The 25,379-nt window shown below is 39.6% G+C and overlaps 2 protein-coding genes across 2 annotated transcripts; one reads left to right on the forward strand and one right to left on the reverse strand.

Moving 5' to 3' along the window:
* Window positions 1-2,631: 2,631 nt before the first annotated feature.
* LOC111800459 (chromatin structure-remodeling complex protein SYD-like) lies at window positions 2,632-20,597 on the forward strand. The gene is made up of 37 exons (XM_023684158.1): window positions 2,632-2,747; window positions 3,965-4,087; window positions 4,181-4,242; window positions 5,069-5,184; window positions 5,323-5,641; window positions 5,722-5,825; window positions 6,027-6,199; window positions 6,632-6,804; window positions 6,902-6,966; window positions 7,247-7,957; window positions 8,033-8,307; window positions 8,608-8,705; window positions 8,809-8,994; window positions 9,149-9,329; window positions 9,588-9,782; window positions 9,856-9,899; window positions 10,090-10,146; window positions 10,338-10,434; window positions 10,518-10,690; window positions 10,762-10,975; window positions 11,338-11,463; window positions 11,552-11,641; window positions 11,920-12,036; window positions 12,144-12,224; window positions 12,461-12,568; window positions 12,771-12,940; window positions 13,023-13,101; window positions 13,188-13,262; window positions 13,599-13,696; window positions 13,770-13,877; window positions 13,996-14,053; window positions 14,127-14,357; window positions 14,459-15,518; window positions 15,726-16,810; window positions 16,928-17,531; window positions 17,610-19,591; window positions 19,710-20,597. The coding sequence occupies exons 2-37, from the start codon at window positions 3,983-3,985 to the stop codon at window positions 20,418-20,420; spliced, it is 10,131 nt and encodes a 3,376-aa protein (XP_023539926.1). The 5' UTR covers window positions 2,632-2,747; window positions 3,965-3,982; the 3' UTR covers window positions 20,421-20,597.
* Window positions 20,587-25,264, reverse strand: LOC111800458 (serine/arginine-rich SC35-like splicing factor SCL28). The gene is made up of 7 exons (XM_023684157.1): window positions 25,007-25,264; window positions 24,629-24,706; window positions 24,003-24,167; window positions 23,820-23,875; window positions 23,621-23,660; window positions 21,612-21,824; window positions 20,587-21,046 (listed from the first exon to the last, which is right to left on the reverse strand). The coding sequence occupies exons 1-7, from the start codon at window positions 25,192-25,194 to the stop codon at window positions 21,037-21,039; spliced, it is 750 nt and encodes a 249-aa protein (XP_023539925.1). The 5' UTR covers window positions 25,195-25,264; the 3' UTR covers window positions 20,587-21,036.
* Window positions 25,265-25,379: the final 115 nt, after the last annotated feature.

Genomic DNA, 25,379 nt, shown 5'->3' on the forward strand with positions numbered 1-25,379 from the left:
AATGGGTCGACAAACGTCCCCATATTTTCACCAAACCCGACATGTCGGCAATTACAATCATTTATTGGCCCAAACCGACGACGTTTCAATGAATGGGCCAAAGGCCCAAAAGCCGATTATTGTCACGTGCGAAGCATGCTTGGACGACGATCCCATTTTTATTTTTTTGTTAAAACGAGCAGGTGGTGAAATGGCAGGTCCATCATCGTTTCGAGGGCTGGGTAATTTCTTCAGCTTCTAACCAGAGTTTTGTTTCATGTAGTTCATCATCAGCTGCCAGTTTCTTCGCGGATATCGTTTCAGGTGTTGTATGCTTCTTCTTCTTTACTCGTCCATGAAGATTTTCTACTCTGTCAAATTCATTTCCCGACTTGGAAATGTTGCCCATTCGATAAAGCACCTTTTTTAATTTTCTTCGTGCTGTTTTTTTTTTAGACTTAAGAACTTCCCAACATACATTGATGTCGTTGTTCTAGCTTAAATATCTGTCTTTTTTTTGATTCAATTGTAAAGTCTGTTCTGGTTTTCAACTGCCGCTGGTGAAACTTGAGCTGAACTGATATTGAAACAGNGTGAAGACTATCCCTTATTTGGTACCTGATGACCCATCTGTGTTATGATTGCGTTACCTACTATTTGCTTCTTACAAGCGAAGATTGTCCTCGATTTGGTACTTGATGGCTCCGACGTTCCCATAATGCATCACGGTCGTATTACCTACTCTTTGCTTCTTAAAAGTGAAGACTATCCCCACATATTAACACGAGTCATGATAATTTTTCATTATTATTTAAAAAAATAGTGATTTGAGATTTTTATTTTTTAATACAATATTTATTAAAAAATTGTAAAAATACTATTAAATAAAAATTAATATATTTTCGTATCAAATTTCGAGATTATGATTAAAAAAAAGAAAAAAAAAAAGAGGAAAACTATGGATTATTGAATGGAAATCCATTCCCACAGGCTTTCTTTTGAAGCCTACAAACGGTCCAGATCTAACAAAATGGGTCGACAAACGTCCCCATATTTTCACCAAACCCGACATGTCGGCAATTACAATCATTTATTGGCCCAAACCGACGACGTTTCAATGAATGGGCCAAAGGCCCAAAAGCCGATTATTGTCACGTGCGAAGCATGCTTGGACGACGATCCCATTTTTATTTTTTTGTTAAAACGAGCAGGTGGTGAAATGGCAGGTCCATCATCGTTTCGAGGGCTGGGTAATTTCTTCAGCTTCTAACCAGAGTTTTGTTTCATGTAGTTCATCATCAGCTGCCAGTTTCTTCGCGGATATCGTTTCAGGTGTTGTATGCTTCTTCTTCTTTACTCGTCCATGAAGATTTTCTACTCTGTCAAATTCATTTCCCGACTTGGAAATGTTGCCCATTCGATAAAGCACCTTTTTTAATTTTCTTCGTGCTGTTTTTTTTTTAGACTTAAGAACTTCCCAACATACATTGATGTCGTTGTTCTAGCTTAAATATCTGTCTTTTTTTTGATTCAATTGTAAAGTCTGTTCTGGTTTTCAACTGCCGCTGGTGAAACTTGAGCTGAACTGATATTGAAACAGCTCACAGCTAGCAGACTTGTTTGAGCTTTCCTTTTCGGCTTCCGCTCAAGGTTTTTAAAATGCATGTGTTAGGGAGAGATTTCCACAATGTTTCGTTCCCCTTTCTAACCGATGTGGATCACACAATCCACCCCTCTGGAGCCCAGCGTCCTCGTTGGCAACCGCCCGGTGTCTACCCCTTTGGGGCTCAATGTCCTTACTGGCACACCGCTCGGTGTCCACCCCTTTGGGACTCAACATCCTTGCTGGCATATCGCCTGGTGTCTGGCTCTGATACTATTTGTAACAATCCACCCCTTTAGAGCTCAGCCCTAGATACCATTTGTAACAGCCCACCCCCCTTCGGGGCTTAGCATTCTTGCTGGCATATCGCCCAGTGTCTAGCTTTGATACCATTTGTAACAGCCCCAAGCCAACCACTAGTAGATATTGTCCTCTTTCGGCTTTTCCTTTCGAGTTTCCCNACCTACTATTTGCTTCTTAAAAGTGAAAACTATCCCCTACAAGCGAAGATTGTCCTCGATTTGGTACTTGATGGCTCCGACGTTCCCATAATGCATCACGGTCGTATTACCTACTCTTTGCTTCTTAAAAGTGAAGACTATCCCCACATATTAACACGAGTCATGATAATTTTTCATTATTATTTAAAAAAATAGTGATTTGAGATTTTTATTTTTTAATACAATATTTATTAAAAAATTGTAAAAATACTATTAAATAAAAATTAATATATTTTCGTATCAAATTTCGAGATTATGATTAAAAAAAAGAAAAAAAAAAAGAGGAAAACTATGGATTATTGAATGGAAATCCATTCCCACAGGCTTTCTTTTGAAGCCTACAAACGGTCCAGATCTAACAAAATGGGTCGACAAACGTCCCCATATTTTCACCAAACCCGACATGTCGGCAATTACAATCATTTATTGGCCCAAACCGACGACGTTTCAATGAATGGGCCAAAGGCCCAAAAGCCGATTATTGTCACGTGCGAAGCATGCTTGGACGACGATCCCATTTTTATTTTTTTGTTAAAACGAGCAGGTGGTGAAATGGCAGGTCCATCATCGTTTCGAGGGCTGGGTAATTTCTTCAGCTTCTAACCAGAGTTTTGTTTCATGTAGTTCATCATCAGCTGCCAGTTTCTTCGCGGATATCGTTTCAGGTGTTGTATGCTTCTTCTTCTTTACTCGTCCATGAAGATTTTCTACTCTGTCAAATTCATTTCCCGACTTGGAAATGTTGCCCATTCGATAAAGCACCTTTTTTAATTTTCTTCGTGCTGTTTTTTTTTTAGACTTAAGAACTTCCCAACATACATTGATGTCGTTGTTCTAGCTTAAATATCTGTCTTTTTTTTGATTCAATTGTAAAGTCTGTTCTGGTTTTCAACTGCCGCTGGTGAAACTTGAGCTGAACTGATATTGAAACAGCTCACAGCTAGCAGACTTGTTTGAGCTTTCCTTTTCGGCTTTCGCTCAAGGTTTTTAAAATGCATGTGTTAGGGAGAGATTTCCATAATGTTTCGTTCCCCTTTCTAACCGATGTGGATCACACAATCCACCCCTCTGGAGCCCAGCGTCCTCGTTGGCAACCGCCCGGTGTCTACCCCTTTGGGGCTCAATGTCCTTACTGGCACACCGCTCGGTGTCCACCCCTTTGGGACTCAACATCCTTGCTGGCATATCGCCTGGTGTCTGGCTCTGATACTATTTGTAACAATCCACCCCTTTAGAGCTCAGCCCTAGATACCATTTGTAACAGCCCACCCCCCTTCGGGGCTTAGCATTCTTGCTGGCATATCGCCCAGTGTCTAGCTTTGATACCATTTGTAACAGCCCCAAGCCAACCACTAGTAGATATTGTCCTCTTTCGGCTTTTCCTTTCGAGTTTCCCCTCAAGGTTTTTAAAACGCATATGCTTGGGAGAGGTTTTACACCCTTACAAAGAATGTTTCGTTCCCCTCTCCAACCGATGTGAGATCTCACTGGATTGTAAAATTGTAATAGTTATAGTATTATGGATGATGTTATTGGAAATATTTCATGCGGTGGTTTTAGAGGATAGTTATGAGTAGTGTTTGCTTCATTCTGCATTTTCCCTTTCAGTTATCACTAGTTACTTGGTATCCATCAAAGAAAAATATGGGAAAAGTTCAACACAATTGGAGAGAAANATCACTAGTTACTTGGTATCCATCAAAGAAAAATATGGGAAAAATTCAACCCAATTGGAGAGAATGTGCATTTCCCGTTTGTATTGCCAGTGAATTGTTTTTATGTTAGGATCACTTTGTCCATTTTAGTATCTAGTTGTTTAAGTTAAATTGGACTTTTTGTTCGTCGTCTTATCAACGTCACGATTATGATTTTCACATTTTAGGTTGCTGTCTTGGACGAGATGGCGTCCGCACAAAATGTCGAGTTGGAGGCAGCAAAGTTTCTGCACAAACTAATTCAAGAATCTAGAGACGAGCCAGCAAAATTGGCTACAAAACTCTACGTGGTGTGTAATGCATTTCTTGCTTTCATTTTGTCTGCTCAATGAATGGCACGCAGAATTTTCATATTTATGATTTCATGCTTGTGTGAGTTTCAGATATTGCAACACATGAAGTCGAGTGGGAAAGAACATTCCATGCCATATCAAGTAATATCAAGGTAAAGAATGATGGTTCCATACTTCAGTGAATCAGTGACTATGTTTCCCCCTTATAATTGTTGCACTTCCTAATGATTGTATTTTCCCGATGCCGAATCGTCATTTGTTCTAATTTGGGAAAAAAAATAAACCACCTGCATTAATATGCATGATGATGGTTATAGTTCACTATATGACTGATATCCAAAAGGCATCTATGATACAATGGTCACCGAGGCCAAGGGTTTCTTGCAATTGGATAATGATCTATTTGGCTTTGTTTTAGTTAGATACACGAGAAATCAATGTTAATTTTTTGTAATTTAAGTAAATGCCAAATGTAACGGCCCAAGCCCACTGCTACCAGATATTGTCTTCTTTGGACTTTCCCTTTCGGCTTCCCCTTTTGGGCCCCTTTGGGGGGGAATTGTGAGATCCCACATCGGTTGGAAGGGTGTGGAAACCTCTCCCTACCATATGCGTTTTAAAACCTTGAGGGGAAGCCCAGAAGGAAAAGCCTAAAGAGGACAATATCTGCTAGTGGTGGGCTTGGACCCTTACATAAAAAGGGTGGAAGGCCAAGGTTTGCCTTGTCATTCGTCACATCTATTGACACTTAATCCATGAAGAAGCTCTATATTGATGCGAAATTTGATTAGAAATCCTGTTTTTAAAATTCTTTTTACTGTGTAATATGTCTCTGTTAGGTTGTTGGTCTTGGATGGCATTTTGATGCAATTCTACCTCTTTACAGAATAAATGTTCATTGCTTTAATCCTACCATTGTTTCTTTAGATTGCTATTCTTATTTATTTCCTTTCTGTTAACCAAAACTCTTTAATCTAGAGCCATGGAGACTGTCATCAATCAACATGGTCTTGATATTGAAGCTTTGAGGGCTTCACGCCTTCCTCTCACTGGTGGAACTCAGATGGGTGATTCTACCACTGCACAATATGCGGGTACAATGATCTTCTATTTGGTACTGGTTATAAGTGAATCTGGTTTGCAAGTGCACGCGTGATTGTTTGCATAATGTTTGTCTACAAATGCACATGCTATACTTTGTTCGGAATAAATCATTGTAGAAATAATTGCAGGCTCCTCCAGTGTTGTTGGTACAGCTAAAGATTCCAAAATGGGTATATCTGGAAGTGACACCAGAAGTGGCTCACTTGCTCCAAGCAAGCCACCTGTTGCCCCAAGTAGTACAGATCATGATTACTACCAAGGACCTGCAACTCATCGGAGTGGTCAATCTTTTGATCAAGGAAGTCCTTCTAGTTTGGATTCGAGGTCTGCCAACTCACAGTCACAAGAGAAGCACGATTCAGTGAGTTGGGACAAACAACTAAATGATAAGGATGGTAAGAAGGGCACCAAGAAGAGGAAGAAGGTGGATACATCAGTTATGGAACCATCTAGTGACGATACCCATCAACTTGATTCCCGCAATCCATCGGTTAATCTTAGGAATGTGAAGACAAATAGGGTCGAACCACCGTNGACGATACCCATCAACTTGATTCCCGCAATCCATCGGTTAATCCTAGGAATGTGAAGACAAATAGGCTCGAACCACCGGCATATCTAGTTAAGGGAGGTATGTGCCTTTTCTTTTGTTTTTAAAGTTAGTTGGAAAGCTAGCAATGGCTTGGCCATCTAGGTCCATTTAGTCATACTGGAAAAGTATCATGTTCATATGGGATGAACTATGGAGCATACAGTGTTGCCAACTTGTATTACCAATTTACCACTATCTCCAAGCCTCTTCTACTGTTCACTGACTCGTTATACGGTGCAGGCAATATTGAGCAGGTGAAGCATGGATTAACAAAGGCTGCTGAAAAGGCTATTGACCCTCAAATGTATTCTGTGAACAGAGGTGATGGGATATCTACCTCGGGCGAAAAAGTTTTGGAGAGTGAACTACCTATATCTAGCACATCATCAGTTGATGCTGCGAAAATGATTCAGGTGCTTAATACTTTCTTGATAATGCTAGTTTTTTGTTAAAACATAGTTCCTNTTCACATCTCTTTTTTCTGTCTTTCTAACGTTTGTGTTGTGGAAGTATAAACCTGTGTACAAATATCCAGATACTTCAATTGATCTCCTCCTTCTACTACTTTTGTTCGTTATTCTTCTCTTTTCTTTTATTAGGGTTGATTTTCCGTTGCGTATCTTTTGCATATGACTTGAAACACCTTAGGTGCATGACGTTTTGCTTATTGCGTATTCTTTCCACTCGCCTTATTGACGTTTGGCTCTCATTTCAAAATCGAAACAAAATTTGTATAGTACACTTTTCAGTACCACTACTTGGACTTTGCAAACAGCTTTATTTGGGAACTATACCAAGAATGCCTATCCATAATTAGATATTAACTTGGCATATATTGTTAACAGGGTGCATGGCGGAACAGCGGACCAGAAATGAGTATGTTACGTAACCCCGTTTCTAGAGAAGCAGGAAAGCTTCCTGTTTCTCAGGTTCCTACCTCATCCCAATCTCGTTTGCCTTTCAAGGAACAACAATTAAAGCAACTTAGGGCTCAGTGCCTTGTGTTTTTAGCATTCAGGTTGCTTATTCTTCTTAATCTGCATGTTGAGTTAAAATAATATCAATACTTGTTCTAGTTGGTTGTTTAATTTTACGTTTCATTCTTTTTTTTTCAGAAATGGTTTAATGCCAAAGAAACTGCATCTTGAAATTGCCCTCGGGAATAATTCTCCTAAAGAAGGTAGACAACTGTAATATATATATGTGTGTGTGTGTGAACAAAGCTATGCATTATACCAGCTCGTCTTAAGGTTTCATTATGGTGTTTCCTTTCTAAATGCTATGCTGATTATTCCATATAGGATCTATGTTTTATTGTATTCTTTATGTCCTGTTCTTATTGTTTCTCTCATGCAATAGATTGTATTTTTGAGCATTAGCCTCTTTCAAAGAAAAAAACTATGCATTATCATTATCACATAGTCGCTTCTTTTTATTGATTACTTTAAATGCCAATGAAGAGGGGCTTCACAAAGATGTTGATCCTAGAGGCATTGCTCAATCTTTTAATGAGGCCAGAAGTTCCAGTGAAGTCATGATGCCATCAGGAAAGTTGGATGCTGCAAGGGGAACAGGTACGATGATCCCAGGCGCCGTATCTGCCGGAAGAACCTATGAGGTTGACTCCATGAAGGAAGTAGATAATAGAAGAGAAGAGGATAACAAGGGTCCACTTTTTGATTATTCTGTTCAAGCAGAAGTAAGAAAGCCAGAAGCTGAACTAATGCGGGAAAAAGCAATTTCTCAAACATTCTTGAGCACTGCATCGCATCCCCTTGACTTTTCGAGTGCAAGGGGGAGCTTAACTGCAAATAACGCTCTTGAGGATTTGGGGAATAGCAATCTTCTGATTGGACAGACCAATCAAGCCACTGCTACAGTGGGTATGAGTAAGCCACTAAACCCTAGAATTGACAGCACAAATGAGGTTTCTAGGGGAAGTCTACCAGCCTTTGCTAGTCAGCATGAGCTGGTAGTTGATAGAAATAATGATGCATCTGCTCAGTTGCACGTTGTTAGAAACAACAGTGGTTTAGGGAGTCAATGTACTAATAGTCGGTCTTCTTTTTCAATAGGGGAGCGGTGGAAACCTATCTCTGGGACATATGATCAATACCATGCTGTAATGCCTTTGAGAGATGCTAGTGTGATCTCAAATCTTGCATCTCATGGTGAGTTCTTTTTGCAGAACTTTAATTCACATGGGTTGAATGGTTCTTATTGAATGTTATGAATCTTCATTGTAGATTATAGAAATATGCCAGAATCTGAACCTAGATGCATTACAGAAGTGCACAAAGTGACATCTGTAGATGAAGGGATAAATGGCAGCCTAAATACTATGGAACAAGAAGATGATGGTAAGTCAGTGCCATCTGATTTGCTGATGTCTCGAAAGTACACCATGTCAGAGAAATGGATAATGGATCGGCAGAAAAAGAAACTCCTAAATGAACAAAATTGGTTACTGAAACAACAAAAAACTGAGAAACGTATTGCCACTCGTTTTGATAAGTTAAAGGTTCGTGTGCAACTCAGTTTTTCTCTCTATTTCCATTCATTGTTGATGCTGAATTGACTGTAGTTAATGCCTCTGGGATATTGCTGGAACTTGTAGTTTGAAAATGATTTTCATTGATTATTCTTGATTGGAAGGCATTTTTGTAAGGAGTTTCTTTGGGTGGGACACCCTTTGGTTGTCTTTCCAGCTTCATAATATCTCTGTTTTTTCTTATAAAAAAAAGATTTTTCATCGATAATGATCTGGCACATTTAGTTCGTTTCATTTCTCATGTATCATTTTCCTTTCCATACTTTTCAGAGTACTGTCAGCTCATCAGATGATATATCTGCGAAAACTAGAAGTGTAATAGAATTGAAAAAACTTCAACTCTTGCAGCTTCAGCGTCGCCTCAGGAAGTAATAACTAGTCATTTCTCATGAGTTGTCCTCTAGTTTACATTCATTGCTATTATTTCTTCTTTGATTAATCTTTCTGATGAATTTTGAAAAATCTTGGCAGTGATTGTCTAAATGATTTCTTCAAACCAATTTCGAATGAGATGGACCGCTTGAAATCTTTCAAGAAGCACAAACATGGTAGGAGGATTAAACAACTTGAAAAATTCGAGCAGAGAATGAAGGAGGAGAGGCAAAAGAGAATACGAGAGAGGCAAAAGGAGTTCTTTGGTGAGATTGAAGTTCACAAGTATGTGGTGCCCTATCTAATGCCAGTTTTTGTCTATACTTTCTTCAAATTAAACCTCAAATGGCTTAATTCCATGAATGAAAAACAAATTCTGATGGATTGAAGTTAAAAGTTGTTCAAATCTTGCTTATTGTTCGTCAACTCTTTATTCTAGGGAAAGACTTGATGATGTATTTAAAGTTAAGAGAGAGAGGTGGAAGGGTTTCAATAAGTATGTCAAGGAGTTCCACAAAAAGAAGGAACGAATTCATCGTGAGAAAATTGACAGAATCCAACGTGAGAAGATCAATCTTTTGAAGATCAATGATGTCGAGGGGTATCTGCGAATGGTGCAGGTTTGTCTCGTCTTTGATGATTACTAGCAATCAAAGGGGAAGTCATCATTCTTCTTCATAATATTTCCTATCATGAATAAGTATTTCTACAGTGCATTACTCGTGACTTCAGTTTTTAATTTATAAGTTGTGAAAATTTGTGTGTTATATGTAAATTGAAAAGGGGCTGAAGGAAATTCAAAATTTTCTCCCTTGAAGCAAAATCAGATTTTGTAGACTTTTCTTTTTCTCACTCTAACAATTCACTTCTTGTGCTAGGATGCAAAATCGGATCGTGTTAAGCAACTTCTCAAGGAGACTGAGAAATATCTTCAAAAGCTTGGATCTAAGCTACAGGAGGCGAAGTCCACAGAAAGCCGGTTTGGGCATGATACAGATGATGGATGCGACGTGAATACTGCTGAAAAAAGTGAATTTGCTATCGAGAATGAAGATGAAAGCGATCAGGCAAAGGCAAGTGGTTTTCTTCTCACCTTCTTGCATTTGTTTTTGTTTCATCGACTGATTACATTGATTCTTCTTACAGCATTACTTGGAAAGTAACGAGAAGTACTACTTGATGGCTCATAGGTGACGCATTACATGCTTTCTTCTTCCCCCACCCCTCCTCGAAACAAATTAGCTAATACACTGCATCGGTTTGCAGTTTGTATTACTTGACAGAAGCTCCTTGTGTTTTAAGGCTTCAAGTTGATACCTCTCATTAACAGCGAGATATCGTTAATTTGTTTCTGATATCTTATATGAATATTCTTTACAGTGTTAAAGAAAGCATAGCTGAGCAGCCAGCCTGCCTTCATGGAGGAAAGTTGAGGGAGTGAGTATCATGCTTTTCCTATCATCCCCTCCTGTTTAATTTTATCTCAAAATTAAAACTATTTTTGGCAATATCTTTTTCTTACTTACTTTAGTTCTTTGATTTTCTGAACTTATATGATCTAAGAACAAAAAAAGCCAGTGCTTGGTCCATTCTGAAATTCTTTGTGAATGTGGCAATACAAATTTTAGGTATCAGATGAATGGCCTTAGGTGGCTCGTTTCGTTATATAACAACCATTTGAATGGAATTCTTGCTGATGAAATGGGGCTTGGAAAAACTGTTCAGGTACCATACTATTTTAAGCTGTCTTGTATGCGACTAGATCTAGCTTCTGCACCGTTCCGTGTTACTAACAGGGGAATTTCCAGGTAATTTCCCTGATCTGTTATTTAATGGAGACTAAGAACGATCGAGGTCCTTTTTTGGTGGTTGTACCGTCATCAGTTTTACCTGGATGGGAGTCAGAGATCAACTTCTGGGCCCCAAGTGTGCTTAAAATTGTGTATTCTGGACCTCCAGAAGAGCGGCGCAGACTATTCAAGTAATGATTTCCATATGTTCTTCTTGAATCCTTGTTGGGTAATTCGTAAACTTACCTGATCATTATTGCAGGGAGAGAATTGTTCATCAGAAGTTTAATGTACTTCTGACCACATATGAGTATCTGATGAACAAACATGATAGGCCAAAATTAAGCAAAATTCATTGGCACTATATTATAATTGATGAAGGCCATCGCATAAAGAATGCTTCATGCAAGTTGAATGCTGATCTGAAGTACTACCGTAGTTCTCACAGATTACTCTTGACCGGGACACCGCTACAGGTCACAGTCGTTGTTAATGCTCTTCTCGTTTTCTTTATAGCTTAGGGGAATATTCCTTCAATCTGATTGCATGGACTTTGGTTTAGTCTCTATCTTTTTCTTGAGTTAATTATATTTTGATCATGAACAACTGAACCTAAGCCTCTTCCTTTTGGGGGGCATTATGATTTGAAATGTTTAGATCCTGAAATCGAGCATTCAAATATATTACATTCTTAACGTCAAGTCGCAGTAGCCTCACTGTCATAAAGAGCTTAAATTTAGTTCGTCGCCCATTATAAAAAAATGAAATTTACTCGGGAAATAGTTGAAATTTCTTTTGGGTTGTAGTTGCTGGCTTATTTTGAATCCATTCTGTGCAGAACAACCTTGAGGAGCTTTGGGCATTACTGAACTTTTTGTTGCCAAATATTTTTAATTCATCAGAGGATTTTTCTCAGTGGTTCAACAAACCATTCCAGAGTAATGGTGATAGTTCAGCCGAAGAAGTAATTCCTAAATTCTGCAACTTCTCTTTATAATTCAGTTCCTTTTGTCTTTCTCACTTAATTTTTTAAACTTTTCTTTTCGGACAAGGCCTTGCTTTCTGAAGAGGAGAATCTTTTGATCATAAATCGACTTCACCAAGTTCTTCGCCCGTTTGTTCTTCGGAGGCTTAAACACAAGGTTTGTTTGAACAAAAATTTATGTTCAGTACATCCTTATGTTTTCATAAGTTTTCACTGTTTATTGGTGCTTTATTGCCCTTTTTATGGAAGAATCATTCTATTTTTCTCATGCATCCCCTTCAGTATTCTGCTATTTATTATGATGTAATTGTATCAATAAATATTAAGTTCTTTTGGTCTGAATGTGAAAATGCTGTGTAGTTTTTATGTATGGAAGATTTCAGAGAAATATTTCCTTGTTATCACGTATTTAGGTTCTTGTATTCTTGCTTGCAGGTGGAAAATGAACTGCCAGAAAAGATTGAAAGACTTGTAAGATGTGAGGCTTCTGCATATCAGAAACTTTTGATGAGGAGAGTAGAGGATAACCTTGGTTCAATAGGAAGTACAAAGGTTCCTTCACTCTATGTTCTACTTATTTTTCGAGAAGAAATTGTAATTCTAACTACTATGATAATTCAATTGTTACCTACACTCTCTTACACATATTCTCCCTCCAGGTCCGATCAGTGCATAACTCGGTGATGGAGCTGCGTAATATTTGTAACCATCCTTATCTGAGCCATCTTCATGCAGAGGAGGCATGTCTTTCTTTTCTTTCAATGCAAAGTATCTATTGAATGGTTTTTGGATAAACAAATTGAGGGGTGGGTGAAGGTAGAATGTCTCAGCACCCACTTCCCTGTATTCCTGACCAAGTGTTTTATCCTCACCGTCTTTTCATTTTGACGATGCACAACCCCGAGTTGGAAGCTTAAACTACCTTATTTTCTGCTTGTTGGTATTTGTCCTGAGAAATTTCTGTATTCTTGTGTAGGTTGATAATTTGATACCTAAGCATTACCTGCCGCCAATTGTTAGACTCTGCGGAAAGCTTGAGATGTTAGATAGAATATTACCAAAGCTAAAAGCGACTGATCATCGGGTAAGTACTTGTATGGACAATAACAAGATACAATTCTGATGAGAATTCAATGCTTAAAGATATATTACTTCTTTTTTCCTCTAGTCAGACTAGTTTATTGTCTATGTCAATGATTTCAATTCAGAACGAGCTTTTGTTCTGTTTGTCACCTTATATCCTTCTGTTTTGTTTCAATATCTCTAATAGACTAATATCGTTGCAGGTTCTCTTCTTTTCCACCATGACTAGGCTGCTCGATGTTATGGAGGAATATCTTCACTGGAAACAGTATCGATATCTACGATTGGATGGACATACAGCCGGGGGAGATCGTGGTGCTCTCATTGAGTCATTTAATGGGCAAAATTCTCCCTATTTTATCTTCCTTCTTAGGTAACTTTCATATTGTCTGTCTGATCTGTTCTTATGAATACTCTTGTCTCCATTCTCAAGTAGCATGTTCCTGTGGTATCAGCATTCGAGCTGGTGGTGTGGGAGTGAATCTCCAAGCTGCTGACACAGTGATTATTTTCGACACAGACTGGAACCCACAGGCATATATATCCAAATTTCATGATATTTATGTCAAGACTCTGATGTAGCTTTTGTTCTAAATTTTGTTCACTGTGCATGTTGTCAGGTTGATCTACAGGCACAGGCAAGAGCTCATAGGATCGGCCAGAAGAGGGATGTGCTTGTTCTTAGATTTGAAACAGTAAGTATCTCTTGTTGGGAGGGGCATCTCTCTTCCCCCGGCCCCTAGGCTATTCTATCTCTTGAGTAATGCTATTTGCAAGTTTCTTATTAATAAGAACATTTGATATCATGTGATAACTTCGTCACTAAAACCAATCGCAGAGCTTTTTCTATAATCAGCATTTTGTTTCTTCGTTTCTTTTCTACCTTTTTCTGTTCTTAGTTGCTTGATTCAATCTGATAGGTTAGTATCCCTTTATCTTTTCGTGGTTTGTAATTGAAAATGTGGGTATTGTCATCCTATCACGTGTTGCAGTTGGGCACATCCTGATCTTTCTTTTATGTCCATCTCCAGGTTCAAACGGTGGAAGAACAAGTGAGAGCTGCTGCAGAGCATAAACTTGGAGTGGCTAACCAGAGTATTACAGCCGGCTTTTTTGACAACAATACAAGGTTGGTAGCCCTTTTATGAAAGTCCATGTTGTTCTTGAGGCACTAATTGCTTTTGTCCCATTTATTACTGCAGTGCTGAAGATCGAAGGGAATATTTGGAATCTCTTCTACGCGAGTGTAAGAAAGAAGAAGCTGCACCTGTACTAGATGATGATTCTCTGAATGATCTCTTAGCACGCAGGTCCACCTACATCGACCCATCCCCATTACTTTGTATTTTATGCTGCTGATTATATGACCCTCAAAGTGCAATAAGGAAGGAAACCATAGTTTATTGACCATTGTCTTCGTGTTCACAGTGAGCCAGAGATTGACGTGTTTGAAACAGTGGACAAAGAACGACGAGAGCATGAGATGGTATGCAAATCGACACTCTTTATGTCTTCTACTTTATTCATACTGTGTTCACTTCTGAACATTAATTTTTCAGGCTACATGGAAGAAGCTGGTAGTTGGTCATGGAATTTCTGAGCCTATTCCTCCCATGCCTTCACGTCTTGTAACAGATAATGACCTGAAAGAATTCTATGAAGTAATGAAGATAACTGAAGAAGTACCAAAACCTAGGGAGGGAGCCCAAGTCGGGGGGGTAAAGAGGAAGAGCGAATATCTTGGAGGTCTCGACACACATAATTACGGGAGGGGGAAGCGGGCAAGAGAGGTCCGACGAATGTTTTTAATACTCGTGAATTTGTTATACCTTAACGCTTCTGGCTGTCATTAGATTTTGATTTATTTCCATTGAACTTTCTATTTTAATAGGTGCGATCCTATGAGGAACAGTGGACAGAAGAGGAGTTTGAAAAGATGTGCAAGGTTGACTCGCCTGAGTCCCCGGGGCCAAAGGAAGCTGTGGCAGGAGAATCGTCGACCAGTATTAGTGGGCCAGTTGTAGGAGATGTTTTGAAGGAAGAACTTCTTGCTGCCTCCCCTTTGCCTCCTGTTGAGCCTATGGCTCAGCATCAAACACCACCCTCAAGGCGAGGTCGTGGAAGACCAAAAAGAGCGGCTGTCGATAAGTCGCCTGCTCAAGTGGTTTCTCCATCTCCTTCCATGGCAGACGACGTGGACACAGGGTTGCAAGGAGAAACTATTTCAAGCATTTCTAAAACTGGCGGTCTTGATTCTTTGCCAAGTGAAGGAACAACATATCAACTTGTTAAAGAGGTTTCTGCAAACTCTCAGTTAACTACCCCAGTGCCTTCTATAATTCCTGCCTCTGAGTCGGCTCCAGCTTGCTCGCCTGCACGGGTTCAAGTGAAAGGTCATGGTCGAAAAACTCAAACTGGACAACAACCTCCTCGACGAAGGGGGAAAAAACAGGGGCTGGTCCCACCTCCTGTTCCTGGTAGTCTATCCTCTGAAGTATGTCAAGATGATCAGGGTAAATCCACAAACCCAGTGGCAAGTCAAGTTAATGTTGCAAGTGACATTCCTTCTAGTTTACCTGGTTCTGGCCCTTCAAAACCGGCTGTTGAGGTATCATCAAATTTGGAACCTTGTCCTGCTTTTCCTTCTGTGTCATCTCTCTCACAATTTGCTCCTTATTTCAATCCTCAGCCTGTACAGCCTAGGGGACAAAGTCGGAAGACGCAAAGTGCAGCTGGAGCACCACGACGTAGAGGAAAGAAACAAGTAGTAGCAGCTGCATTGCCCAACACCATGGCTGGTGCTAGTCTAAGTTTGAATGCGAATTTGCAAATGAACCATATTGATTCTTCTTTGAGTACTGTCAATCAGGAAGATAAACTGGAAGATAATCCCAATAAAAGCAAGGAGACAATCAGCCTATCAACTTGTGGTAGTACTATGGAACCACAAGGCAAGTATTAGATAGACTTCAGCATGTGATCATTGTCTGCTATGTTTATCAATCTACTTTTCATTGAATTCAGGCTTTTAAATTCTATACAGGGCCTACTCCTGAACAAAACCAAAATGCTGATTCTCNTTATCAATCTACTTTTCATTGAATTCAGGCTTTTAAATTCTATGCAGGGCCTACTCCCGAACAAAACCAAAATGCTGATTCTTNCGTCCAAAGCAAACCCTTCTGAGCACTTGAGTAAGAGTCGTGCGGCCCAGGATGCAACTGTAACAAATAATCGTGTAGATGAAACACTGAAGAGTCATAGCTTGCGAGACACAACTCATCCAGTTACATCAACTCCAGAAACTGCAGTTCCAACATGTGGTCCTCCAGCCGTTCATGTTGCTGTCGGGATGAGTCCCAAAGCTGTAACAGATGTTGCTAGAGAGACTGCTCCTATTTCCCAGCCAATTCATTCGTCCACATCAGTGGCTTCAAGCGTGCAAATTGCATCTCAATGTCCACCACCCGTATATGTGGAACCTAAACGGCAAGGTCGTAAGACTGCTAAAAGGGTAGAGCCCTCTCAGCGTAGGGGAAAAAAACCGGCCTCGTTGCCTTCTGTCGTTCTTGATGGTTCAGCTGGCAAGGAATCTAAAGATTTGAATGTGCTTGTGCAACCAGGGCCATTGGGGGATTCAAGTTGTAAAGACATAGGCCTAATAGGTAAAACTGAGACTGAGAATCAAGAATCAACCAATGTTCAGAATCACGCAGGTTGTACCCAAATTATAGATACTGTGGATTCCCAGGATCTGAAAAGAAAGGAGCAAGTACCCAAACCTGCTCAACATAAACAGCTTTTGGCATCATCAACAAAGATTGATGCTACTGGAGCCTTGGACAAGACCTCTGCATCAGGCCGTTATCAAACTGCAAATGTAAATGACGTTGCTCGGGTAATGAAGGAAGTCTTCTCTGGGACTGGCTTGTCAAAAGCTAAAGTTGGAGCGTCGTCTGAGATTGAAAACAAGGATGCTTCCGCGATGCCTGTTTTGAGCAAGTCCTCTATGGAGGTGACCAAAAGTCATAAATCAGAGGCTATTTTAAATTCCAACATTCCAGTTGAGGCCCATGAAAAAGAATATTCAGTTGTAGCTAATGAAATGAGACCAGATTCTGCAAATGCTTTAGAAGAATCTATCGTTCCGAAGATCGAGGATGACGGTTCTGGATGTGCGAAGGCTGATTCAGTAAATAAATTGGTTGAATCAAGAGAAACATATGATGGATGCTCAACTGTGGTAAGTGTTGTCAGTTCCATTCCCTTTGTCCTCTTAGTACTGATCAAAATAAAAATGATATTTGCTAGAGATCTATGCCTTTCTTTGAAAGAACATCTTAAATCTTTTTGTCCTCAGGTTAGTGGCTCTGCAATTTCATCAAACTTCAACAATGCTGATCATAATCCCCCAGAATCCTCGCCTGTTTCCTCAAGTCTGGGTGATTCCAAGGTATCAAAGGCTCCTGAGGTGATGGATAATGTATTGGAAAATGAAGCAAACCCTGTTAGTGGAGGATCTTTAAAATCTTATCCTGATAGAAGCAACTACGAAGTTCCCTCGCCTTCGAAGAACGATGGTGTAAATCATCCTGCTCCTTCGAATAACATGGCAGAACTGCCTTTGGAAGAGCCTTCAGAATGCCCTCTTGATATGTCAAGTAGATCTCATACTACAGTGACCGTTGCCACGACTACTGTTGAAAATGCAGAAATTTCTGCTAACCAAGCTCATCCGAGTCAATCGAAAACTCTTGATGATCAAAGAATAATTTCTGTGGACTGTCCCTGTGAACCAGCCTCTGATATCACAAAGAAAACTCTTGACGTGGAGGGATTCTCAGAACCATCAGAATTTGATCATACAAGTCTTGAATGTCCTGCAACCACATCTATGCCTGAAATGTCGGGTCAATGTTCGATCGACTACTCTCCTGAGAAGATAGGCATGGATTCTGGCAGAGATGATAATTCTAAATTTTCTTTTGAAGTTTCAGTTGAATTTATCAAGGCATCTAACAACACAGAACCTTATCATGCAGCTGTTGAAACTTTAAAAGCAAGACCTGCGGGGCAAGATTGTCCCAGTGTATCTTCTGGTACAACAGAGAATACAACGATGAACGAAACGGTGCCTGTTTGTGCTGCAGTTAAGATGGAAGGTGATCTTAGACCTGTTATGATTGTTGAAACTTCGATGGAGAATCCTGGTCAAGATTGTCATAGTGTCTGTCAAAGTCTCTCAGCTCATAGTGAAAATCTCGATCATCCAGATGTTTCAAATTTTAATGAGAGTTCCGACGTATGTATGCCAGGTGCTGAAATTGAAGTTCAAGGACGTGTTTCTGTAACTACTATGAATATTGAGAGTAAACATAAAGAAGTGAATGATACTGATCCTGCTGTTGAACATATGGATGCTGCCTCGAAGCAGGGGAGGTCTAGTGGTAGTCAAGATCTTTCAAACGCAGGTGCACCTAATCTGGTGGAGCAAACATCGGGAAATAAATTAGAGCTTACTTCAGAAGAATTGCCAACTTTTCCTTCATCTGATCATGGAAGCGTTCAAGTCCTTGAAGCTTCTGCTGGAAGTCCCGATGGTAGAGGTTATGCTGTGGAGCCTGATTTGCTAACTCCTAGAGTTGAGGCTGCGGAATGCACTTTCAAAACTGATGTTGAAGGTCAGAAAACATCATTAAATGATAGTAGTAATCGTATTCCGGATGAGAATTTGAAGGTATCAGATCACGTGGAAGAAAACGCCGAATTTGTTAATCCTGAGAATGTTCCTGAGAAAAGCGTTCCGATTCCTCGGATTCAGGATAATGAAGGTAACCGAGCTGACAACCATGGTGCATGTCTCAGGGATATGGATATCTCCAGTTCTGATGCTGTTGTTGAAATGGACGATTCTGACGAAAAACGTGTATCAGAAGGTAAAACTGATGATATGGTTCTGCTACCAGCTTCATTGCAGGGAGGGGAAGAAAATTGTTCTTTCACATCTGTGGGAGATCAAGTTGATAATTTAGGGAACCAGGAGGAACCCAACAAATTTGGAGTTCAAGGGTCTCCTGGGGAGAAAAAGCAATCCGATCCTCTAGTCGAGGATGTTCTTGGAACTTCGGCACAATCTTTATCTTCTTCAGAAGTTAAGGATTCATATACGATGACGTTGCTCGATACAAATTTAGATAATTCAGGTGATCAAACTGATTTACCTGTATCCTCATCCACGGTGACAGACAGAGAAAAGATTGGGGATTCTTCCAAGGATGATTCGTGTGGCTGCACGGTCACAGATTCAGTAGAAGCTCTCGAGGATAGTGGACTATTAACAAACGAGATGTCGGATGTTTCGGTTGTGCCTGCTTCATCGTCTCAAATGGAACCCATTAGCTCCCCAGTCTCTCTGGAGGGGCCAAGTGATTATCAAGGTAGTGATCATATGGTGGCAACACAGGATAACCTGGTTTTATCAGAAAACGTATCATCTGAGGAAGACAAGCTGCGAAACTCGTTCGAGAAAACCTTATTAGATTGTGCAGACCCGTCGGAGGATCGTAAGGAGTCTGATATTAGCAGCAAGGGACAGCTTTTAAGCATCACTGAAAACCTCCGCTTCAATGATCCTTCCAATCATCTAACGGTATCAAAGAAGTTGGAAGCTTCAGCTGGTGATCAGACAGGGGATGTTCATCAAACAGGGGAGGCTGTATCAGTAAATGCAGTTGATACCTTTACTCAGCCCGCACCTCCAACAACCATGGAAGAAGAGAAGTCCGATGCCTTACTCGACAGTGGTCTAATTGCTAGCTCATCATCACGGCCACTGAACGACATACAAGGTTCTCAGTCCGATACAGATCCAATGGATTCTTCTCAAGCTGGTGCGATTTTAGAAAAGAATATATCAGGAGAAACAATTGTGTCTTCGTCTTCTCCGGTTTCAGAGGAGGTAGGAGCAGGTCTAATGCAATCTGTTGCTGAAGTTCAGACGATTGACCAAACAGATGCATCCGAGGTTGGTCCCTCGCCCAAAAAAAAAACGATACATAAAAAGATTACGTTGTCATTGTCGTTCGAGACATTGTTATGCTCTGTTATTTAATTGGCATACTAATGTGTAACTCGCATTTCAGGTGGGGGAGCCTTCTCTAGAGAAGGCTGTCACAGAAGTAGCCAATCCTCCATCCTCTCTACCTGCTGAAACTGAAAGTATGGAAAGCTCACAAGTTCCAAGTCCGATCGATAGCGCCATTGCAGTTGTAGAAGCAGTCGTACGCGACGAAGCCGATGATGTACTCACAGCAAATGAAAGGTGCCAGTCAGCAGGTGGCTCATCAGTGCAGGATCCGGCTGACAGCATTGCAGGTGTAGAAATGGTCATATGTGATCAAGCTGATGTTCCTCCAACCTGTGACACGGCACAGGGTGCAGTTGATACAACAGCCATATGTGCTCAAATTGACGTACCTCCGGTTTGTGACACGGCACAGGATCCAGCAGATAGCACTACCATACGTGATAGAGTCTATGTACCTTCAGCTTGCAATTCAGCACAGGGTACAGCTGATACCGCTGTCGAGTGTAATCAAGTCGATGTACCTCCAGCTTGCAACTTGGTCCAGAGTCAAACTGATAGCGCCACTGCAGCTGCAGAAACTACCATAAGCGATCAAGTCGATGTGTCCTCCAGTTCGACTCTGCCAGAAAATGAATCTGCAAATTTGGACCTGCCTCCTAGCTGTTCAGAAGTAGAGGACGAAAGCATCGAGCACCAACTGGAGGAAACTCCAGTCAACAAGAGTTCAGTTGAATCAGAATCAGAGGATCCAAAGCAAAGTGAATGAAGGAAGGTTTCTTCTGTACATTTTTTTTGTATTCCCCTGCTATATAAGTTTATCCTACGGGGGAAATTGTAGGTTAAGTTCATACGAATCTCTGCTATCATTTTGCTTTAGATTTTGTGTGTGTATATAAGTATATGAAAATTACGGCTTTAGGATACATAAGCAGTTACCAGAAAACATTAAGTGGTGGCATATTTCTTCTAATCAGCAGAAACCAACTCATCAGACTCGATCGTTTCGGGCCGAACTTACTGGTTAATATACTCAAACATGACGAGTTTTTCTAAACCTATGGTTTCATCAAATACAGCCACTCGACATATTCAAGAGTAAAGTCGAAACCCACAGCTGAACCCAAAATCGTAGATCTAGTAAAGGACAGGTCAAGAAGTAGTCTACCAGCATGCATTCACATCAAGTTGACTGCTTGAGAAACACCACTATTACACTCACTGTTCTTCAATCCACAACTCAAGTCCAGCCCTCCAGACTCGCATATAATAAAGTGAATTCTTTAAGCAACTACATGGCATGGAATAGCATACTTCATTGGGCCACAACTGAAGGCAGGCTAACATATCTTCAGGAAGCTCCGTGCAAACCCAAAACGCATCCATCAGCGAGGACTGCAGAAGCAAGATTGCAGGGTGTTAGTCAACTTTCTAAATTCTTCAATCAACCAGCTGAAAGGACTACCGGCTAAACACAACACACTAGGGACACCAGGAGAAATGTTCAATAACGACAAATCGAACTCGACAACTTTGCTATTCCTAACTAAAGCATGTCATTTCCTTCCTGCCCCTTCAATGAATTAATCGACGAACGTCTGTTAGGAAATATCACGAGCTTCTTAAATACACCGAACTTCATCACAAGCAATTTTTATCTTCTATGGTCACACATACATATTGTAAATCTATTGATATCTAGCATAGGGCCTCCTTAATCCACTTGGACATTTCACGTGAATCACCAAGGAAAAAGTAAACAGTAATAAAAGCTTTATTGATTTAGTTTAAATAATCACATGAATCTTGAAACTTGAAACTACCAATACAAATGATACGCATTAATCAACTTTTCAGCAAGCAACAATACAAAATGGTTCCCTGCATAGATCCACTTATTCTAACTTGGGGACATTTGTCTTTTAGAAAGTCAGTAAAAGGAACTTGAAAGGCAAAATACCTATAGGATCGTGAACGAGATCCAGAAGGACTGCGGCTAACAGCCCTTGGACTCCTTGACCCACTGCATGCAATGTTCACTTCACGAGAGCTCCGACCATTCTCCTTTGGCCTCGGAGATTGGCTGTAATCCCGTTTGTCATGAGGGAAACGAGATTGTGAAATTGACCTAGATCGTGCAGGAGAGTAATACTCGCCCCTTGCCCCACGGTTCCTGCATCAGCCACAATGATGGGAAAAGATTAATAGTCAAATAAATTAACATATCGAACAGATAAGACTTCCATTCAGACATAGAACAGCAAAATATGACCATCTCTCTCTGTAACAGGAAAGGAAGCCTGTCCGAGCAGTCTTCAAGGGCTCCGATGAGGTAGGTTGAATAGGTACTTATGAAACTATATCATACTTTTACATGCAGAAGTTTGTATTAACATCATTTTCAAAACATATCAACAAAACATGACTTTTACCTGCACCAATTTCAGGTTTCCGAACAAAATTATGACAAGTAGATCCAAACACTGAGAATTATGCTCTATTAAGCTGTATTGGTTGATCAGCTTCTGACAAGCTCATAGCTTTCTTTGCCCCAACTTTCTAAAAATCACATTATCTTTTCTTGCACAATGTCACCATAACACAACCAGTAAAACTTTGGCCTTTCTCCTTTGAAGATGAATTCTTTCTTTGGCCACTATAAGCTCTAATCTTTCTTAACTGGATGGTATATGCAAAAGAAGATATCAAACTTAAAAATTGCTTGCTAATTAAAAAGTAGGCAGAAGATATGCAGATATTCTGTACACAGGCTAACATACTTCTTGTTAAACTTTATAAATTAACAACTCTCTAAAGTCTCCCTTTACACTTTAATATCTGCATAAACAAGGAATTAAGTAAATTGTATACAATATCCTGCAATGCAACTCTGCATACTATGTAGGGAGTGGAATATTCCACGTGCACCACATCAAACATTAAATTTAATCACTTTGTTTAAACATGATAACATTCAAGCAAATGAAATAAGAAGTCTACCATTAAAGCACGTAGAAAAACAAAAAACTAAAAGTGTGGCTTAGAATTTATATATTGGGCTGACATTATAACCATAATGGAGAAAAGAAGATTACAAGTGCCATTATTGTTGGTCTACGACACCAATATTAATCTGCAACTGAAACCATACCAGAGTACCACTTGGATTTACTAACAACACACATCACAACATGAAATATGAACTAAGTAATTCATCCATTAGAAATGGATTGTGTTTCTTAGAATTGACACACGATTGATAACTTTAAGTAGTTCTTTAAAACAAAATGGAATTCATGAGGATCAGGTTGAGAAAATAGAATTACGATGTGTTAATCAAAATATTTCACATTTTTTTTATAGGAAACAAGGAAATCAAATAATCATCAAAAGATGAAGAACACAGCCAAAAGGACTTAGGGATGCGGAATCCCTAAGCTTAAAACAGTGATAAAAAGAAAAAAAAAGGCCTCCAATCTTGCATTACAAAAAGATTTGGGTAAAACACTCCAAGTAGAGGCAGTAAACTGAACACTTACACAAAAAAGAATTGCTTAGAATTATCTGAAAATAGTATGTTGTTTTTTTCTTTCCTTAAGCCCAAAGAAGAGCTCTGCAAGCATTAGACCATAAAATCTATAAACTTAGACTTACATTAAATTTACAGACAAAATCCTTTTGGTTAGACTGAAAATAAAAACAATGAACAAGTGCTTCAATGGAGGTTTGTATACGACAAGCACCAAAATTCAAAATATTATAATATGTTTCTCATCCATAAAGAATGTTTTGACAAGATCTAGTACAAAAATATATGGTTCAACGAAATCATGCACGGCTTTCTAATTATCAAGATACGAACAAACAATGTTTCAAAACATGGTAGTATCAAGCAGCAATAGAAACAGCAGGACAATAATGACATTAGTGTTGCCAGTAATAGAATGAGTGAGACAATTAAGATCCAACCTTGAGTCATGCCTGGCAGGTGAAGGTGAGCGTGAGTAAGCTGCAGTCAAATAGAAAAAGCTTATTGAACAAAAATGAGCATGTACTTACAATATTGCATCACAATGATGTTCATCAAACATCAACATTAACCAAAATACAATTTCTTCTTTTTAATGAAAGTCAGAAAAAAAATCATGATAAATGTATCAACACTAACAACGATTTCGACGTCTAGGAGACCTTCCTGGAGAACGCCTTCTGTAGCTTCTGCCACTATATATGAGAAGCATGAAAAAAACAATTGATATATTAGTTCAAGATTAAGAACTCCTTTTTAAGGAGAAGATATTTAAACCAAAAAGGTACTGCAAAATAGAAGTTAGAAGGAAGGTCATAGAACCTCGAGCGTGAAGTCGATCGCATTTCTTGAGGAGTTTTTCTGTTCTCCTCAGCAAAAACAATTCGTATCTCCCGTCCACCTATAACTGTATGATTTAGCTGTTGTTTTGCTTCAATTGCATCTTCTGAAAATCGAAACTTCACAAATCCAAATCCTCGGGGTTCCCTAAAAATAGGCAATGAAGGAAATTATATCATCACGAAACAAAAATGTTGACAACAAAATAGATCATTACTAAAAATATTTCAGAACACAACATGAACAAAATTCCACTAATTCAAAACAAGAGAAATCCAAACCCACAATCTTACACGAGAAGCATTACTAATGTTCAGGCCCAAATTTAATGCAAAACCACTATTAAAACCACAGTGATGTCAATTTAATTAATTTTCACTTTGGTAGAGGCAAACTTTGAAACTCCAACAATGCTCGGAAATTCTGATCTCGCAACTTAATCTAAAAAATAATTTTGATTTTCTCAAATTTTTCTTTCATGAGTGTTGTAGCCAAAACTCTACTTTCGAGCGTCGATAACCTGATAATTAAGAGAAGAAGTACCGGGAAAAATAAATTAGTTTCTTCAACACCCAATTGCGCACAAGTTAACATGAATGCGACCATACCCAGTGTAGTAGTTCTTCGGCAGATACACATCCTTAACAGGACCAAATCGCTCAAACGGGGTCCTAAGATCTTCCGGCCTGTATGGAGTGCAACCAAAACACTAAACCATTACTCTTCATAATTTATAGATTGGATAGACATTAGAAACGAGAAAACAACACAGTGAAGAGCGATTGCACAAAGCTTGACAATAAGTTACTAGCAACAAAGGCTCTACTTGATCCACTCTACATATAACTACTAATCAAAATTACTACAATAAGCCGCAATTCCCTACAGCCCCAAAAGCGGAAGCTAAGCCATTCAATTCCTCCAACAAACTAAAAAAATGGTACATTGGAAAGAACACAGAAAGTTCAAAGAAGAACATGAAATACCTAGCATCAAGGGGGAGATTACGCACGAGTAATCCAGAAGAAGCAGGAGAGCGACGGTCCCTGTAAGACCTGCTTTCATGGTACCGGTCTCGAGAGTGGTCGTCGTCGTACCGCTTCCGGTCGCGTGGGGGGCTTCTGCTACGCCGGCGAGGACTGTAACTTCTGCTCCGGCTCCGGTACCTGGCCATAGTGGGTTGGTTACTGGTAACAAATACGCGCGAACGAAATCGCAGAAACAGTGAAAACCCAAACCCTACGTTCTAAAACCCAACCAACTTAATATTTAATTTTCATATTTATAACAATTTAATTTAATATATTAAAATTATAATCATAATTATAATTTAATTATGCCACGTAGATAAACCATTGA

This window comes from Cucurbita pepo, chromosome LG08, assembly GCF_002806865.2.
Source record: "Cucurbita pepo subsp. pepo cultivar mu-cu-16 chromosome LG08, ASM280686v2, whole genome shotgun sequence".
Lineage (NCBI taxonomy): Eukaryota > Viridiplantae > Streptophyta > Magnoliopsida > Cucurbitales > Cucurbitaceae > Cucurbita > Cucurbita pepo.

What these genes read in the sequence shown, in the direction of transcription:
- LOC111800458 (XM_023684157.1), bottom strand. Translation starts at nt 25,194, where the DNA reads ATGGCCAGGTACCGGAGCCGGAGCAGAAGTTACAGTCCTCGCCGGCGT. An exon ending in TCCTAGACGTCGAAATCGTT is followed by an intron (nt 23,661 to 23,819) that starts GTTAGTGTTGAT and finishes ATTTGACTGCAG; the next exon opens with CTTACTCACGCTCACCTTCA. An exon ending in CCTGCCAGGCATGACTCAAG is followed by an intron (nt 21,825 to 23,620) that starts GTTGGATCTTAA and finishes TGGCTGATGCAG; the next exon opens with GAACCGTGGGGCAAGGGGCG.